The sequence below is a fragment of the Myodes glareolus genome, chromosome 1 (genome assembly GCF_982192425.1).
Source record: "Myodes glareolus chromosome 1, mMyoGla1.1, whole genome shotgun sequence".
NCBI classification, from domain to species: Eukaryota; Metazoa; Chordata; class Mammalia; order Rodentia; family Cricetidae; genus Myodes; species Myodes glareolus.
This window is the reverse complement of record NC_142026.1, coordinates 50,631,778-50,650,882: the sequence shown is the minus strand read 5'-3', so window position 1 is coordinate 50,650,882 and position 19,105 is coordinate 50,631,778. Positions and strand designations below refer to the sequence as shown.

The 19,105-nt window shown below is 37.6% G+C and overlaps 1 protein-coding gene and 1 non-coding gene across 3 annotated transcripts in view; both read right to left on the bottom strand.

The window, feature by feature from the left end:
• Positions 1 to 19,105, bottom strand: part of Uri1 (URI1 prefoldin like chaperone) — a 57,098-nt gene that overhangs the window by 15,322 nt on the left and 22,671 nt on the right. For both annotated transcript variants that reach the window (XM_048448812.3, XM_085695671.2), the window contains 2 exons: positions 8,001 to 8,079; positions 6,963 to 7,098 (listed from right to left, as the gene is read on the bottom strand). In XM_048448812.3, coding sequence (XP_048304769.3) covers positions 6,963 to 7,098; positions 8,001 to 8,079 — 215 coding nt within the window. The remainder of the gene's footprint in view (positions 1 to 6,962; positions 7,099 to 8,000; positions 8,080 to 19,105) is intronic.
• On the bottom strand, positions 17,221 to 17,327 carry LOC125409691 (U6 spliceosomal RNA). Its single transcript, XR_007234869.1, has one exon. It is a non-coding gene; the product is annotated as a U6 spliceosomal RNA (small nuclear RNA).

Below are 19,105 nucleotides of genomic sequence, written 5' to 3'. Positions count from 1 at the left end.
AATAAAAGAAAAAGTTATATGATCATGTGGTTCAGCAAAGCACAGCACTTTAACTATCTGAAAAATAAGCCTCAAAGTACATGAAACAAAAACTAACAGAACTGAGGAAGATGCAAGCACAGTCACAATTCTACCTGGAGAGTTCACTCTTCTCTCCACACTGAGCACAACAAATGAGCAGCTGCAGAGCAGAACACCAGCACCATACACATGTGACTGCATTTGTACAGCGCTTTTGTACCAAACAGCAAACGCATTCTTCTCCAGGGCAAAGCACTCAGGAAGATGGAGCACATCCTAGTCATAACGCCAGTCTCACTGTACTCTAAAACCTCCTATCAATACACATTCCATAACCACAAAGAATAAAACTAGAAATCAGCATCAGAAAAAAACCCTCCCAGCATTTAAAATTAAACATTGCTAATTCTGAGATTCGTAAGCTTTTTCTGTAAATAGCCATAATGTACTTCCTTTAGATTTTGAGGGCTGTTCTTGGTCTCTAGCTCATATTATTCTCCCTCCCACACACACAATTCTTCTTTCATTAATTAGCTTACATTCATAGATAAAAGCTGGGGTCAACCAGATGTGGCCCAAAGGCCTGTCCTCCCCAACCTAAATGATTAGTGAGTCAATGAGCACATCCCATGACTTAGGAAAATTTATTCAAGGGACAATGAAAATACAATGTGTCAAAACAGCGCAGCACTAAGGCGGTGCCTAAGTCAAAATAACATCACCTATAGCTGAGACTAAGCACCACAAAAAATAAAGCAAACCCAGAACAGCAGTAGAATTTTAATAAGCAAAGGTGAGAGAATCACAGTAATAAAGCCAAAGGCTGGGTCCTAAGATCAACAAGATCAATATGCCTCTCAGTCTCACCAGTAATGAAGCTTTGGAGACTTAAGATAGTTAAAGATAGTTAGAAACTGTTAGTTTCTACCAACTGGGTATCAATGGCATTTAACACCTATCTGTGACACAAAGTGTGTACTGATACATCATTAATCTCCTAGGAAATAAAAAAAACTAATACCTTCCCATTTGAGGACCACTACATCTAGATATTAAAAAAAAGAGCAAGAAGATGCAAGTTAGCAAAAACAAAGTTAAAAAGAGAACTGTCACCCAAATACATTTAAAAGAAATGAGGACTTAATGCTATAAACAATTCTATTAGATGGATTTAAGAACGTAGGTAAAAACCAAGCAATTCTTTAAAAGTCAGAAAATATCAAACTCTCCCTAGAGAAAATGATAGTCTAAGTAGTGTAATACCTAGTAAAGAATTTTAGTTTTTAGTCTCTGCCTTCAGGTGACTGACTTTATTGGTATATGTTACCAAATATTTACAGCACCAATTCTATGACGTATCTTACAACATTTCCCAAATCACCATATCAATCAACAAATCATTAGCAAAACATACCCAGGAATGTACAGAAATAATATAACTACATTAATTAACCATAATAATATGACCAAATATGGATCATTCAAAGAAAGAAAATCAGTCAATATAACCTATCATACTAACAAACTGAACACAAGAGCATATCAACATAACAGAAAGAATGCATCACAAGATTCAAGACCTATTCATTATTTTAAAAACTCACAAATTGGAAATAAACTTCCCTAATATGATAGAAAGTACTAATTTATGACAATAACTTTTTTTAAAAAATCTACAACCAACAAAACCTCTTAAAGTTAAAAACCAAATGCCTTCCTTGGCAGAAAAATACAAGACCAGGATGCCCACTCTTGGCCAGTTATAAGATCAGGACTCCTGCTCAATCCCTTACTCAAAGTCCTACCCAGTGCAGTAAAAAAAAAGAAATAGAGGCACAAATATGGAAAATGAGTTAAAAACATGTCACTTTTTATAAGACAGTGTCTACGTTCAAAGTCCCAGGGCATTTATTTCAAAGAATTTCACAAAAGTGACAAGGGCTTACAGGTCACATGGTGTAACATGAACTGAACAGACTTTAAACAGTCTAGGATATCCTAAATACCAAGTAGGGTATACACACTTGGAAGATTTAGCATAGTTAAGATGTCAGTTCTTCTTAAACTGATGCATAGAATTAAAGCAATTCCAGTCAAATATACCCAGGATTTGTTATAGATAGAAACAAGCTGTTTCTAAAATGTAGATGGAAAGACAAAGGAACTGAAACAACCTAGTCAAATTTCAGAAAAGACACACTAGAGCTTATGAAGTCTTGGGTTTGGATTCTAGTAAAGCACAAATGCTGATTCATAGTGCCTTATTTTAAGGCATACTATAAAGTTACAGCAATTAAAACATGGATGGACATAGGTCAAAGAAACAAAATAGATGGTCTAGAAAAATGAACTATACAAAAAGAGTCAATAAGCAATACTTCACTTTTTAATAATTTTAATGAGATACAGTTTACATAACATAATTTATCCACTTAAGTGTATAACTTAAGGTTTTATATATATATACATGTGCCTGGGGCTATGCAGGCATCATTACACATGCACATTTTCACATTCACAGCCCTAAGCAGTTCACTGTTTGTTCTTCCTCTTATCTTCCTATCCCTATACTAACTCACTTCCTATCTTATAAATCTGTCATACTAAACACTGCACAGAAAGGAATGGGGTCTGTGTATATGGTTTCTCTCCTTTGGAAGAATACTTTCAAGACATGTTCCTTTCATAATACTTTCATAGTACTTTTCATAGCATTTACCATAATACTTTCAAGACATATCAAACTGCATTCTACTTCATGGAAACAATCCATTTTCTCTATTTCTTAGCTGATACTTGATTTGTTTCCACTTTAAGATACTATGGATAATGCTGTCACTAGGGTCTGCAGTGTTTTTGTGTGGTTGTACATATTTATTTCATTTGCATGCAATACTATCTCTGCTAAACCCTGTGGTAATGCAGTGCTGAAAAATTTTTGAAAAGTTCTAATTTTCTAATATATACCAGTTTATATTCTCGCTAGTAGCATACGAAGGTTCTAAATTTTCCACATTTTTGTTACTATATGTTTTTTTTATTCTAACCATCCTGGTAGAGCACTTCCAGTGTCTTCAAGCTGCTAATTTATTTTGACAAGGTACAAAGTCACTTATGGAGAAAGGATGTTATTTTCAAATACAATGTTAAAACAATTCTGCACTCAGTCATAAGAAAAGTGAACCTTGACTTAAATCACATACCTAAAGCAAAATTAACTTAAAACATGAGCAAAGCCATAGGTACTAAAGGTAGGTGAAGAGCTCTTAGGTATGATAGCAAAGACAGAACCTAAGAGAGAAAAGCAACAACTGGACTTCAAAATTAAAAACTGGTCTGGAAAAACACCATCAACAAAGAACAAAAAGGTAAGATATAGACAAAAAAAAAGCAAATCATATATTCCAAACAAGATACATATTCAACATGTATAAAAAACTCTCAAAACCTTTTCAAGCTTTGGAAAAACACAATTTCTTGGGGGTGATTAAAAGCACTTGCTGTTCTTCCAGAGTAACCAGGCTTGATTCCCAGCACCCGCATGGAAGCTCCAACTCTATGCGACTTCTGGCCTCTGTGGTAATGGCCCATATGTTGTATATACAGATTTACATGCAAGAAATACTTATATAGATGAAAAAAATCAATCTAAAAAAATTTAATAAATTAAAAAAAACACAAACAACCCGAATTTTTAAAAGTGGCTAAAATCTTTACCAGATAAGAGGCTACAGACTGTAGATGACCTCACCCATCAAACTCAGTATCACCAGTCACTAAGGAGATGCAACTCCAACTCCTTTTTATCTCTCAAGTAGCTAGAAGGACACAAAAGCTATGGAGCTCTCACCACTGTCAGTAAAGAGGGAAAGGTGGAGATGAAAAGGGTCTGCTGTTTCCTTCTGTCCTACACAAACATTCTGGGAAAGTCTGGTAATTTCTGAAAACCTGAACACATAACTCACTATGGGACCCAGCACAACAAGGAAGAGCTGTGTGCAGGTGAGAGTCTACGGATGGCATTCTCCAGCAACTCCATTTACACATGCTCCAAGTCTCTTTCCAAAGCACTGAGAAGAAAACCTATGCATGAATATCGGAGGCTACTTGGCAACAAAACTAAATGAAGAACTCTGATACAAACAATTCAAAGCATTAGAGCAGGCGAAAAAGCCAATCTCCAAAGAGACAGGAATCCATTACAAAACATTCTAGAAAAATGTAAATTAACAGCAAAGGAGAATAAATCAGTGATTGCCAAACCTTAAAAACTGGCATGGGGGGGCTGGAGAAATAGTTCAGAGGTTGAGAGCGCTGGCTGCTATTCCAGAGGACCTGAGTTCGGTTCCCAGCAACCACATGGTGGCTCACAACCATCTGTGATGAGATCTGGTGCCCTCTTTCTGGCATGTGGGCACACATGCCAACAGCACATTGTATGCATAATAAATAAATAAATCTTTTAAAAAAAAAGAAACTGGCATAGGGTGAGTGCATATGCAAGTGAGCATGAGGGAGCATGCAGTATGATCCTGATGCATCCTGACTCCAGTGTGTTCTATGTACACTCATAGTGGTGATGTACAGGTCATAACTCACAGAATAGCATACCAAACAAAATTCTAAAAGAATATGAAAAGATGGTATGTTCCTATCAAATGGCAAAAAATTAAGGCACAAAGGGAGGGTGCTGAACTTGTCCTCTTCCCACCGCCACTGTCTCTGAGCTGTGACTGTCAAGTCCACTTTACTACTCACTATGACTACCTTCTCAGGTGTGGGGGGGGGGGGACAAAAACTGAAGAGCCACCCAGCCTCAATCCATCAAGTGATGGGATCACATGCCTGTATCAAGAGGACAAGCTGTAACTTCCATATGCCAAGACCTCTGTCCAAACCTTGCTATTACCTGGTCAACAATGAAGCAGCTGATTGTATGTTTAACATTTCTTTTGCTTTAAAAAAAAACGGGGTAGTAGTCCCACTCACCTACAGTCCTGCATCACAATTCCAGCTACCCACCACCAAATATGAAATGAAAAACTCCAGAAATTAACAATTCATAAATGTTAAATTGCATGCAGGCCGAGAGGCGTGTTGAAATCTCATACTAAGCAGGCCACCCAAGCCACCAAGCCTCCCTCTATACAGAACACTCAGTTGTCACCCAGCCTGCTTTGTTATCAGCTAAAATGGCACGGGATAGCTTTGTTAAAGCACGCTTGTTTTAATAATGACTCAGAATATAAGAATAGTGATGCCACATAGTGGAAAGGCCACAGAGGATCCATAAAGAGATTCAGTTAAGAAAATAGATGTTTCCCCTTTAAATATGGAAGAAAAAGAATGATATGCTAAAGTTGCTAAGATCTATAAGTGAAACTGCAAAGAAAAAGAAACCCACATTGTTCCAGAGCCACACCTCCAACTGAGCAAACTGCATCCACACTCAGGCTAAAAGCCTAGTTAAGATGGAAGGTTTCCAGTGGGGAGGACCTGCATCAGTCACCAGGGACTGGATCACATGCACTTTTATTATTAAGTGTCAAGTTTAGCAATACACCTAAACATTTTCTTCAGCTATTATAAATTACCCTAAAACTGTGGATAAAAAAACCTCTGAATCCTCTTATTCTATTAGATGCTACGCAGTTAAATATGTGCCCTGACAATTAGATAAATATCTATCCTATGTCACATAATCAGTCACTTTCCAAACTTATATGGAACTGGGAAGTGATTTATCAAAAAAAAAAAATGTTTCTTTCTTCTAGAGCTCCAGTCTATCAATCATTAACTGATATTGAAGATTTCTTCACTGATTTGAAAATCAAAGTGAACAAGCTTTTCCACACTCCAAGTTGACTTTCTATGAGCAGAGACACCAGTCAACAAGCCAAGCCTCAGAGTGAGAAAAGCATCCCCCTAAGAGCCATGCCCACCACCTATCTAGTGGACGTAACTAACTTTAACGTAGTGAAACCCAAAGACTATCAACTGACAGAAATTATATATAGGTCCAACAATAGGATTCTGGTTAGTGTCATAAAAGATCAAAATATAAACCAATTACAAACTTGGACTTGATTTGCAATTAGTCTCCAACCATACTTTCCAGAATTTTACAGAATAAATGAGTTATCCAACTAATATGCACTCCTGGGTAAGTGAAATTATTTCCGCTTTAGAAAAAGTCAGCTGTATTTGGTGTGACCTCACTTATACAGATGGTCCTCCAAAATTCCTCTTCAAACATACATTTACTAGAAGGTTGAAAGCAGAATGATATATCAATCATATATTTATTTATATAAGCTATTATAAAAATAAGAACAGATTAGAAATTAAATAAGTCTACTGTCAGAATGCAACCAAGCCAGAGCTCAAAGGCCATCTGTCCAAGTACGCATAATAGAACAAGAAACTGGGCAAGCAAAAGCAAAATAGCCTTACAAGATAAGGCAAGATCTCAAGCTACCTACAAGATGCTCTCCACATCTGGTCTCTTCAATAAAATAAAAATGAGATTTCCTACAAACCAAAAGCATGTTTAAAACTTCCTAACTTTTACAGAAAGGAATTTCTCTGATTTCATGACAAAGAAAATAAATTTCTCCTGTGTCCCAAAAGTATTAAGAGCAGAGGACACGCTAATCACAAGTATAAAATATCCCCAACCTGTCTCAAGGTCTATCCACAGAACAATGCAACGCCTGTGGTTCACACAGCATACCTTCAGAAACAAGGCAAGTGGGAAGGACTTCCAATCTGCATTATTTCATCCTCTACTCACAGACAATGCTTTCCCTGAGATTATCTATAATCCAGAACAGAACAGTCTGGACTAGCAAATCTGAAAATTATTGGGTCACGGTTCCCAGCTCTGGAGCCTGTGAACAGACGCAAACATAACAGAGAACATTTTCACAAGAGGTACCTACGTTCTTTCCGGTGCTCAACTAAACCCACAGCCTGCTTTGCAGAGCACTTTGCAAACCAGTTGTCCCCAAGTAAAACAGTAACTTCATTAGTGTGGACAAGTCTTCCCGGCATGAAGGCAAGAGGGCCAAATGGTACCTATTAGTCAAAAAAGAAAGAGAAAAGAAAAATTTTAAACATACATTTTAAAAATAATTAGCATAAGAAATCCTACATTACTGAATTCTTACCTAGTCACTGAGAAAAATAAAATGTCAATTTCACAGAAATTTAACATTATATTGAAATTTTACCAAGAAAATTTATGGAAAATTGTATTAGACTGATAAATCCATGTTAAAACAGGAAAATAAATCCACAGCATATTTCCATGACAGCTATTAGAGAAAGTAGTGCTGTCTCTGAATGATTATACATTTCATTAATTCTAAAGTCTAAATGAAACCAAAATAGTAATGAAAACTACTGCCAGTATAACTAAAACTATGGTAACTACAGCTATGTTTTTAAGGGAGGAATTAACAGTTTTATTGCATCTACCTACCCACACTTAATCTAGTACAACAGAATAAATCCTCATAAAGCACACTGGTACAATGGAGGCTGCAGCCAAAGGCTCAGGACCAACTATATGACATGAGGAAGGTCATTCAAAAAGAAACTAGTAGCACCTCTCATGTTAAAATATATAAGTAAATGTCTGGTTTTATTTCTGTGAGTTACCAGACATTATGGCTTGTTCTTACTCTGGATAACAGAAAATAACTGAATGTCATATTCCTATCATAACTGGAATTTATATATAAAAATATATTTGCATGTCAAACCTGTCAGATTTTTGCTAATATGCCATTATATCACAATAATTATATACAAACTATTATTTTTGTTCTAAGGCCTAACAAAGCAAACCTTGCTCGTTACTGTCACCTCTGACAGTTTGTGAACGGACATACACAGCAGGGCATATCCTATCATTTTGCCATTAGACTGTCTTCAACATACATTATGTGACTCTAAAAGGAACACAGCGAGCATACCATGACGTCGTAGGACAACTTGTCAGGCAAGGTCCTCAGTCTTTCTTGAAGAGCACTATAGTCATCGTCTACTTTCTCCCTGATGAGGAAAACACCAGACACAAAATGAGCACACAAACCAGCAGCAGCCAACAGTCTTGGCTTTGTCCAGCAGTTTACACCACTATAAAACGAGTTCAGGAGTCCATCGATGGCATTGTTCACCTATAAATTCACTCAGAAATAAAATTCAGTCTGAAACAGAACATTCTTATCTTGAGAATTAGTTTCATTAGTAGAAGATGACCTACTCTAAATAAAATGCAAAAATTAAGGAAATGCAAGAGAGGGAGCCAGGAACTCAAACTGAGAAGAAACATCATATAGCTTCTGAGTGAATAACAGATTACAATAGAGACTGTGAGTACAAGACAGCACCAGGTAGTCCTTCATCCTACCTGAAGGTAGGCCCTTCAGTCCTCATCAGAAAAGTTAAGCTGAAAGACCTGGTGACATCAACTCTTCAACTAGTCATACAAATGCAAATAAGGTAAAAAATCTGACCAAGGACAGAAAAAAATTAGGCAGCAGTAATGTAGAAAGTATTTCAATTAGTGTCTGAAATCTGTTTCACGGTCTATCAAAACAGAGCTATTAGCCAGGCATGGTGCCAACATGCCTGTGACCCCAACACTAGGAAGTAAGAGGCAGGAGAAAGATCAGAAGTTCTAGGTCATTCTTGTCTATATAGTGAGTTCAAAGCCAACCTGCTGGATTACATAAGATTCTGACTCAACGAAAATAAGGAGAAGGGGGGTAGGACATCTATCTAAACAATCCTAAGATTTGACTCAATGTAACTCTATTGGAGCAGAGAACAGCATATGTCTAAACTGCTCCTCCACAGGGCTTCAATCACCCCTCTTCCTAAGACCAAGCACTCACCTACGCTGAGATGACAGTTCTTTGGAGGCAAAGTTACCTAAGGACTCTTTGCTAAAATGGAAGCTACACATACATCTAGAGTACTGAACTATTCTGACTATTCTGTTATAAGATGGCAAAAACAATAAGCTCATCAAGTAGGCAAGTAATTTAAATGAACACTGTCAGACTAAAATTTATCCTAAGTATCATGTAGGTAATCACCTAGATAACAAAAATGACTCTACTACAAGTAATGGAATTGGCATCAGTTTACTTCTTAGCTCCACTACAGCAGTAGTAGCATAGCTAATAAATATTATCCACTCAGTCTTAAGGTTTGGGGAATTTCACATGTTACTATTTATCCTGAAAATACTACTACAGGAATGTCACTCAACATTTTTTTCTTATACAAGATAACACAAAGAAAACAGAAAATCAACACTGGAGAAAGCCAGATCGCCTCTGTTCTGTTGAGGTAGACATCCTCGCTCTTCATCTTATTCCCTCATACAAAATCTCCTTTTCCAATGTTCTGTATAAACTCTCCCACAAATTCTTATCCATAAACAACACAAAATGTCTATCATGGTATTTCTTTTGTGCATGTATGTGTGAGGGAGTCCATGGGCACATGCATAAGCTGGAGATAACATTGGGAGTCTTCTGCAATCATTTTCCACCTTACATCTGAGACAAGATCTCACCAATTCGGCTAGAATGACTGGCTAGCAAGCTCCAGGAATCTTCCTGTCTTTGCCTTCCCAGCACTGGGGTTATTATTACACAACCATCTTCTCTATGTGGTGCTGGAAATCAGAATTCAGGTCTTCCTGATTGTACAGCAAGCACTTTACTGACAACCATCTTCCTAGACCCTATTATTGTCTTTCATAAGGAAATAAATTATACTTTTGGTACATTTTTATATGACAAAATGGCAAAATCATTCATGCATGGGACTATGTACCAGGACCATGGTCCATGGCTTTAAAGTCAAACCAAAGAGTGAATCCCAGCTCTCCAACTTCACTTACACAAACTAACTAACCTTGGCCTTAGCTTCTTCTTCCATGTTAAAACTGGAAAAATGCCTATTCACAGGTTCAAGAGCATAAAGCATAATTTTCAGAAAAGATTATTAAGTACTAAGGTAAGATCCCACTTAACAGTCATTCAACTGGATAGTGTGACTTACTGAACAATAACAGGATAGCTGAATGTCAGCATTCAGAGGCTTTGGAAACAGGGTCAATATGAGCAACAAAGAGGATGATGTGATACAGTGCCAACATATCACAGACGCTCATTAATCTATGGAATACTAACAGCCCCTGTGATTCAGACTGAGAATGTGTAAAAGCTCAAGGACTATCCATCCACTATCTAATGCTTTTGATTAGGTCCAATTAAAGTTAGCATTCAACATGTCTTACATTGGTAATCATACCTAGAAAAGGGGACTTTAAAAAAGAAATCTCATGTGCCCTCAGAGAACAGAAAGTTCAACCAAGGTAATATCAGCAATCAGTATTTCCAAATGAACACTCAGCTTTAACCTTCATTAATAATTCTCTCTAGAACAAAAATGTGAACAAATTAAAGAGCAGTTTAAGATTAGAGTTGCTATTTCTACATTTTTAGTTATTTTCTAATGACAGAAAAAGAAAGTGAAAGATGATTTAAAATACAGCAATGTAGAAATACTTTTTGAAGGAAGACCAGCTATGTATCTTGAAGAAATCCCTGAAGATCATTATGGTCAAAATGTTCAGAACCAAGCACTTAACCAAAACACGAACTCCACAGCCCTCTAATACACAAGACTAATAGTCCCTTTAAAACATCACGAGCCTATGCAGCAGCAAAGATCATCTCTCTGTGTTGAACTCATCTCACATTCATGTCTGTGTATGTATATATACACATATATATTTTTTAATTAGAGGAAAATTTGCCTACAGGGTATGCAGTGCCCAACGAGGAAAGAAGGGAGAATCAGATCCACTGGGGATAGGAGTTACAAGTGGTTGTAAACTACCACATGTATTTTGGGAGCTGAACCCAAGTCCTCTATAAGAGTGATATGGATTCTTAATTGTTAAGCCATAAAAACACAAATTTACTATTCTTTTTTTCTTTGAGACAGGGTTTCTCTATATAACAGTTCTTCTGGCTGTCCGGAAACTCACTTTGTAGACCATGCTGGTCTCCAACTCACAAAGATCTGCCTGCCTCTAAGTTCTGAGTGCTGGGTTAAAAGTGTAAGTCACCATACCTGGCTTTAAAATTTATTTTATTCATTCATTCTCGTTCATTCATTCATTTTGTTTTTTCAAGACGGGATTTCTCTGTAGCTTTGGAGCCTGTCCTGAAACTAGCTCTTGTAGACCAGGCTGGCCTCAAACTCACAGAGATCTGCCTGCCTCTGCCTCCTGGGTGCTGGGATTAAAGACATGTGCCACCACCACCATGCAAGATTTTATTTTTTATAAGAATATTTAGCCTACATGTACATCTGTGTACTACATGCATGCTAGTGTCCTCAGAAGTCACAAGAGGACATTGGAGTCCCTGGAACTAGTTATAGATAGTTGTGAGACACCATGTGGGTGCCAGGGATTGAGACTGAGTCCTCTACAAGAGCAACAAGTGCTCTAAACCACTGTGCCATCTCTCAAGCCCCAATACAAGTTGTCTTAAGAACTAATGTTAAAGATTGGAGAAGGTTAGCAGCAGCAATGAAGGCATGGAACACTTCTATAAATAGCCCTAACCTTAAAGCATTAAGATCAGGACAGATCCTATGGGAAATATTTATTTTCATAGAAGTGTAACAAGTCTGAGAGAGCAAGCTAAATGAGGTGTGCGAGTGAGTATTTAAAGGTGAAGTATACCAATGACTTACTCTGAAATGCCTCAGAAAGAAATGAAAACGAATTAACGAGTAAGACATGGCTGGTGTATAATCAAGGTTCAGTTCAACTCTTCTGTGCAATTGAATATTTCTGTAACAGACTATTTAAAGGGGTACAGGAGAACATGAAAAATAAGTGTTTAATCTTTCTCTTATGGGAAAAACACCGTCGCAAAAAGAAGTATCCCTTGTTCCAGCAAGTGTTAGGCTCTCATCTCCATCTTTAAAGGGAAGAAATGAAATCTCTGCTTAGAAGAGCAGAATCTTCCAAATGTACTTAAGCAGGAAGATATAACTGGCAGATAATACTAACACTAAACTGTCTTCTTGAAGGGGATCTCCTATAGCTCCTTCCCTTTACCTAACCTGCTAAACAAACAAAGCAGTGAACACCATGAGATGCTTAAAAGCAAGGGGCTTTACACTGGTGCAAACATGCAGGTTATTATCTGCAGCCAAGAAACAATTATCTGTTGTTTCTAAGAAACGATGAAACCCAAAGCCTCTGAAACACACAGGACTCAACAGCAGCTATTTTTAGTTCATTATCACGACTTCAGAACTATCCTATAAACATCTAAGAAAGCCTACTTTGGATCCAATTCACTAGATATTCACTCACTCCTCTGCAGCTGAGCCTTGGGCCACATCACAGAGGCCATCACTCAAATCTAGCAGGCCTTTCTAAAATTTGCAATCCGTCTGCATTAAAGCACCACTGACTTGAAGAGTCCCTGGGCCCCCTCCAGAATTAAGAAAGTAAAGGAATGTTCAGTTCAGGCATAGATACAGGCAGAGATTCTCTCTTATTGCTACAGCAAGAAATAAAAACTTTCTTCAGTGTCCTCTTATGTCTAAGGAAGGTTTTAAGCTACAACATTTTTGAAGGAAGGACAATTCTTTTCTGTGAACTGGTGGGGAAAGGAACACTCCTCATTCACAATTTAAAAGTATTTGTATAAAATCAGTGGCATCGTTACCTTTTTTTACTAAATAGTCACAACAAAATACTCAGAGACTTCACTTAATTTGGTAATTAAAATCTACCTTTAATAAATTTACCTTAAAAATTTTAAGGTAAAATGGAGACATGTTCCTTTTTATGACTGCATCAACACTGAAGAGCTCATTTCATCAGAATATGTTGATGACCTAACATGTTTCTTATGTTTTATTAGTCACCAGAAAACATTAAAAAATAATCTAAAGATAAAAAAGATAACCTCGGACTGGAGAGGTGGCTCAGGGGTTAAGAGCACTAGCTGCTCTTCCAGAGGTACTGAGTTCAATTCCAAGCACTCATATGGTAGCTCACAACCATATGTAATAAGATCTGATGCCCTCTTCTGCAGTACAGACATACATGCAGGTAGAACATTGTATATGTAATAAATAAATCTTTTCCAAAAAAAGATAACCTACAATTTTACATTAAGCTTAACAAATTATTGAGAGGCAGATCTAACTTCAAAAGACTTCATCCACTTAATTCTGCACAGTGGCTACCACACAAGAGACACACAGTGAAGCTAGAATGGACAATGTGCTCCCATGTTCTCTCTACAGCCAACCACATGGACATGTCACCTGAAATTTGTCAGCTATCTTAAGTGCCTGTTTCTTCATTTATAATTAATATTTTGCTCTAAAAATAATAATGTGAATTAAAAGTGGAAGGGGAGTTCTAAAATTATACAAAAGTGAACTGATTTTTGAAAAAAATCCCCAAGTTGTCAAGTTCAGCTAAATTTATGATATTGGGACTTGACATGGGTATTGGGAATAGAACTTGTACTCTGCAAGAGTAGGAAATTCTCATACCTGCTGACCCATCTCTCCGGGCCCTGCACCTGGAGACTTTTAAATAATACTGTAAACTCAGAAAGAGAGAAAATCTTCCTAAACGTAAGTCTGCCATTTTTATTCCCAGAAACTAATTTTCTTACATCCAAAAATATGACACAAAATCTTGGAGACTACTAAAATAATTTCAAATTGTAATTAGAAATCATTAAAGAAAAAGAAAACAAATTTCTAACCTGACCTCTATAGCACAAATAAACACATAACTAACTACTAAGCTTAACGTAATAAAATAAAATGTGGCCGGGCAGTGGTGGCACATGCCTTTAATCTCAGGACTCAGGAGGCACAGGCAGGCAGATCTCTGTAAGTTTAAGGTCAGCCTGGTCTACAGAGCGAGTTCCAGGACAGCCAGGCCTGTCACACTGAGAAACCCTGTCTCGAAAAACCAAATGAATAAATGAATGAATAGATAGATAGATAGATAGACAGACAGACAGACAGATAGATAAGTAAATAAGTGAGTGAAGTGAAATGTTTTTAAAATACTGGGAAAGAATAGTTTCAGCTATAAGTAAATTTCTTTACTATTTTATTACAACTTTCTACAATAACTAAGCATGTATTCGCCTTATTGTCAGAAGAAAAATTAAAAACTAATTCAGGATAGGGAAGCTGGATCAGATGGCTCAGTGGTTATGAGCACTTACTGCTCTTGCAGAGGATCCAGGTTCAGTTCCTAACATCCATGTCGAGACCCAAGACCACCTGAGCTCCAGTTCCAGAGGGTCCAAAGCCTTCTTCTGGCCTTCAAAGGTACCAGGCAGGAGGTGCACATACATAAGTGTAAGCACTTACACAAAAATAAAATAATTTGCTCTGAAACATTACATACAAAAATCCTTAAACATAACCCCCAATCTAGGGGGAGGTGGTGTTTGATGTTTGATAATGAAAAAAAACAAAAAGGAACCTAAAAAAACAGAGAAAGTACTTCCTCTTCCTCCCCACTATTCCTAAGGAGCCATTCCGTGGTAACTGCCCAACTTCAAAAGCAAAAGCAGGTGAAATGTCCAGATAATGTTGTGACTGCTCTCTGCTTCACTCAAGGGGATGGGGGGGGGGGGGAGACAAAAAACAGAAGGTTCTATACAAAGCAGTGACCAAAAACATAATCTATTAAATAGAAACACTGAAAAACTAGCTTCCCAATTTACGACACACTGAATAATGAAGTCACTGTTGTGAATAAATATTTCTACAAGTATGCAGACTACACAAAATAAAGTAAATTTCATATACTCACATATGAAGGTTGTAGGAAAACACTTTCAAGTATTCACAGGAATTGTTAGGAAGAAATATTCAGTGATGCCAGATATGGTGGTTTATACTTGTAATCTTAGCACTTGGGAAGCTGAGGCAGGAGGATGACTGGGACTCTGGGAGCAGCCTGAGTTCCACAGTAAAGTTCCACTCCACCCTGGGATACCAAAACTGGGGGGAAAAAGTGTTTATGGGACAAATTCTTCCCTCAACAACATCAGACAAGCAGATATGCTCTCTACATTTGTATGTATATGTGTGTGTGTGCATAAGATAGAAGCATACATGTGTGCATGCATTTTCCCCTGTCCTAATAGTAAAGCAGAGTATGTGTTTCTACTTCCAACTAACTACTATCACCATAAACTATAACAAAAACTAGTATCCAAATAGTAATTTTTATCCAGTTTTCTTTTTAAAAGTAACAAATATCAAGCATTTGTTTTACAATTTCTCTCTCAAAACTCATATGCTCAAGTGTTTCCAAGTTCATCAAATTTAAGCTACTCTTTGCAATACTAAACACATGCACAAATAAAATACTATATTTTCATTTTAAGTTGGCTATATAATTTAATACTAGATTTCTTCACTACCTAAGATCCTCTTATAAGCCTTAAAGGAAATAAGGTATTTTTTTCTTTTTAATTATATGTATAGTGGTTGTACGTGTAGTGCAGGTGCCCAAGAAGGCCAAGGGCATTGGATATCCTGGAACTAGAGTTACAGGTGTTGCAGCTGTATGGTATAGGTGCTGGAAAACCAACTTGGGTCCCCTGAAAGAGCAGTATGTACTCAAACCACTGAGAAATTTCTCTCCAGCCCACAAGCAAGCTATTTCTACACCTTCATTGCATACAATCTATGGTTACAAACAAGGCCTCCATGCAAATGATTTAACTATGTATGCTCCATCCACAGGCACTACTTTTATTTAATCCCATAAGCAACACAAAGCAATGAGTCTTTCTTGTGAGACCAGGCCAACAGGAATCATCTGCCTTATACTAAAAATGGCCATAATTTTTTTGTTCTAGCAAAAGATAGTCATTTCTTCACTTTCTGAATCTGTCTGGCTCAAAAAGTTCCTCTGAACATCATAATGTGGCTTTGCAGCTTCCACGATGTCATATAAAAGGAAAGGATGCTGGGATAAATGCCACAAACACACAGCAAGCTCTGCTAACAGTCCTACTTAGCCTAGGATGTCCTTCAACTTAGGCAGCTAAATCCTGTGATGCCAAGCCTGTGCTTCCAATGCTAATCAAGCTGACAACTACTGACACTAAGTGATGGACACCTACAGGCTGACTATACTGCTTTTCATCAAAAAACTTATTTAAAAGAGGCACACACAGCTCTAAGAATATGTTGAGAAGCCGGGTGGTGGCGGCGCATGCCTTTAATCCCAGCACCAGGCAGAGGCAGGTGGATCTCTGTGAGTTCGAGGCCAGCCTGGTCTACAAGAGCTAGTTCTAGGTCAGGCTCCAAAGCTACATAGGAACCCTGTCTCGAAAAAAAAAAATTGTTGAGAAAGCCAACTTTCTGCCTGATAAAAAGATACCGTGTGACTGGGCATGGTAGCACCTGTCTAGAAGTCCAGTACTTTGGGAAGCTGAGGCAGGAGGACTGCCACAAATTCCAGGCCAGTCTGGGACATAGTGGAAGATAAGACCCAGACAAACAAATAAGATAGCATGGATATAAAACATTTTTCACAAATGTGTATGGAACAGTGAAATTTTTATTCTTTTGCCTTATTTATACAACATCGCTAACTTTCCAAAAAGACAGAGTATCTGCTCTTAATTCTTGAACAAAAGGCTGAACACACACGGAGGCCCTGTGAGTCAGGTGGCAGTATATCTGCCTTGAAGAAAACTGCAGGTTCTTAGTGTAACTGCTCCAGGCTGCAAATGACAGAACTCAAATGCTATACAAGAATGTAAGAAAAAAAAAAGATGCAAATAACCCCCACCAGCTTCAAGTGGACCAAACAGACCTCACATTCATATTCAAGGAGAAAATAAGTCTGTAGCATCTTATTTTCCTGTGTGAAGTAAAAATGATAGACAAATAAGGCTTTGGGCTTGCTTGTTTGCATTTAGTTTTAAGAAAGGATTTCCCTGTGTTGGCCTGGTTGTTCTGGAACTCACTCTGCTGACCAGGCTGGCCTTGAACTCAAAGAGATCTGCCTACGTCTGCCTCCCAAGTGCTGGATTCAAGGCTTACACCACAACCACATGGCTAAAAAGTTGCATTATTTTTTTTTTTATGGAACGCTTCACGAATTTGCGTGTCATCCTTGCGCAGGGGCCATGCTAATCTTCTCTGTATCGTTCCAATTTTAGTATATGTGCTGCCGAAGCGAGCACAAGTTGCATTATTTTAAAAAATTTTAAAAGGAGAACTTAAATTCTGGCCAAACTGAAAACCACTATTAGTATTAACAGAATTCTACATGGTTCTTATCCTCTAGATTCAAATATTTCCTTTTTTAGTTGCTCTTAACTGAACAAATACTATTAATTTCTTAGTCCATCAGAGTCCTGGAACTTGGTTTTCTCAGTCGGTCCTAAAATGGCCCCAGGCTACTTTCACTTCTATTTTTCTACAAATATTTTTACTTTTTGTCCAACATTATTTGTTTCTAAGTAAAAGAACCCTTTTAAATTACACATCAACACCACTAGCAAAAGAGTTGCATCTTTAAAGTCATTTACTTTGCTCTTCCTCTAACATTATCAGATATCCATGTAGAGGAGGGCATAGCTACCTAAACTGCACTTTAGACTGGCTAATGCCACAAGTCAAAGAATTAAAAGCAATCGGCTTTTAAAAATTGTATCTAAAGCATGTTTAAGAAGGCTCCAGATGCTGGATGGTGGCGGCATGCCTTTAATCCCAGCACTTGGGAGGCAGAGGCAGGCAGATCTCTGTGAGTTCGAGGCCAGTCAGCTCAGTCTTGCCAGTGGCAGGAAGGTCTTCTCTGCCTGAAGGTGTGAGAGGTAAAGACAGCACAAGATTACCACAATCTCTGAATTCCTACTGCCTGACTTTGGTAAGAAAGTGGACATTTCCTTTTCAATTTCTGAGCATATTAAATGAGTTCAGAATGCACTGGTCATTTAGATTCAAGCAGCATTATGATACTATATATAGGCAAATAAAATACTGTTTCCTAAGTCCTGTCAGAAGTGATTCAGAGCAGAAAAAAAATTTAATGAAGGAAAAAGAATTGTAATCTTTAACATATAAACAAGGTACAAACTTTCAACTACTGTACAGGCAAATGTGCCAGTCTTCTGCAGTTTAGAGGCCTTTAGCACACTGAACTGAGACGAAGGGTCTAGGATCCTGCTCTGCCCTAAGTGTCAGGGCTCCATCTGTCACTACTCTCCAGATCTGTACACTGCACACTGCAGTGCTGTTTGTAAATAAAATCGTGTAGCTGAAACAACTACAAATTCCACCTTCACTTATTCAATATTCATTAATGAACTATTCTGTGTCAAACACAGAAGGAAAGACTGAGTGGACAGCAAGATGAAAACATGTCCATCGTCCTCAAGAATTCTCCACCAGCGGAAGGATTTTATCAAGCAGGATCTTAATTCCAGGTTCATGCATGCTGGAGTCTGTTCTAGGTGAATGCATCCTTTTCTTATTTCTGAACCCCTTACCAAAATCAAGACGCACATGTCCATGGAATGAAATTGCCTCTAAGGACTACTCATAAATACATCACTTTGGCCAAATCTACAAAAGAAAAGCTTTCTCTGGCCAGGGACTTGCACACACTTCGCATTTTAAGCTGAAATGAATGTACAGTGCAAAGTGAACGGTCCATTATGGAAATGTTGACAGACCTACACCACCAGTGGATGCAATTACAACACTGCATTTATTGAAAATTAATGAAGTCCTGGATTTTTATTTATAAAGTGGGTATTATTAGTTTTAGATTGGTTTCCGCAAGCAAATAGTCCAAATTGAATAAGATGATGGGTACAGATTGCACCGATCTTCACTCTTATCCATTGCTTGCAGCCTATGTGCATTTAAACCAAAAACATTTGATATACACTAACTATAAATTATTTCCTTGGAGATCTCTCAGGCATGAAGAAAAAGCCTTTTAAAATAAATTTAA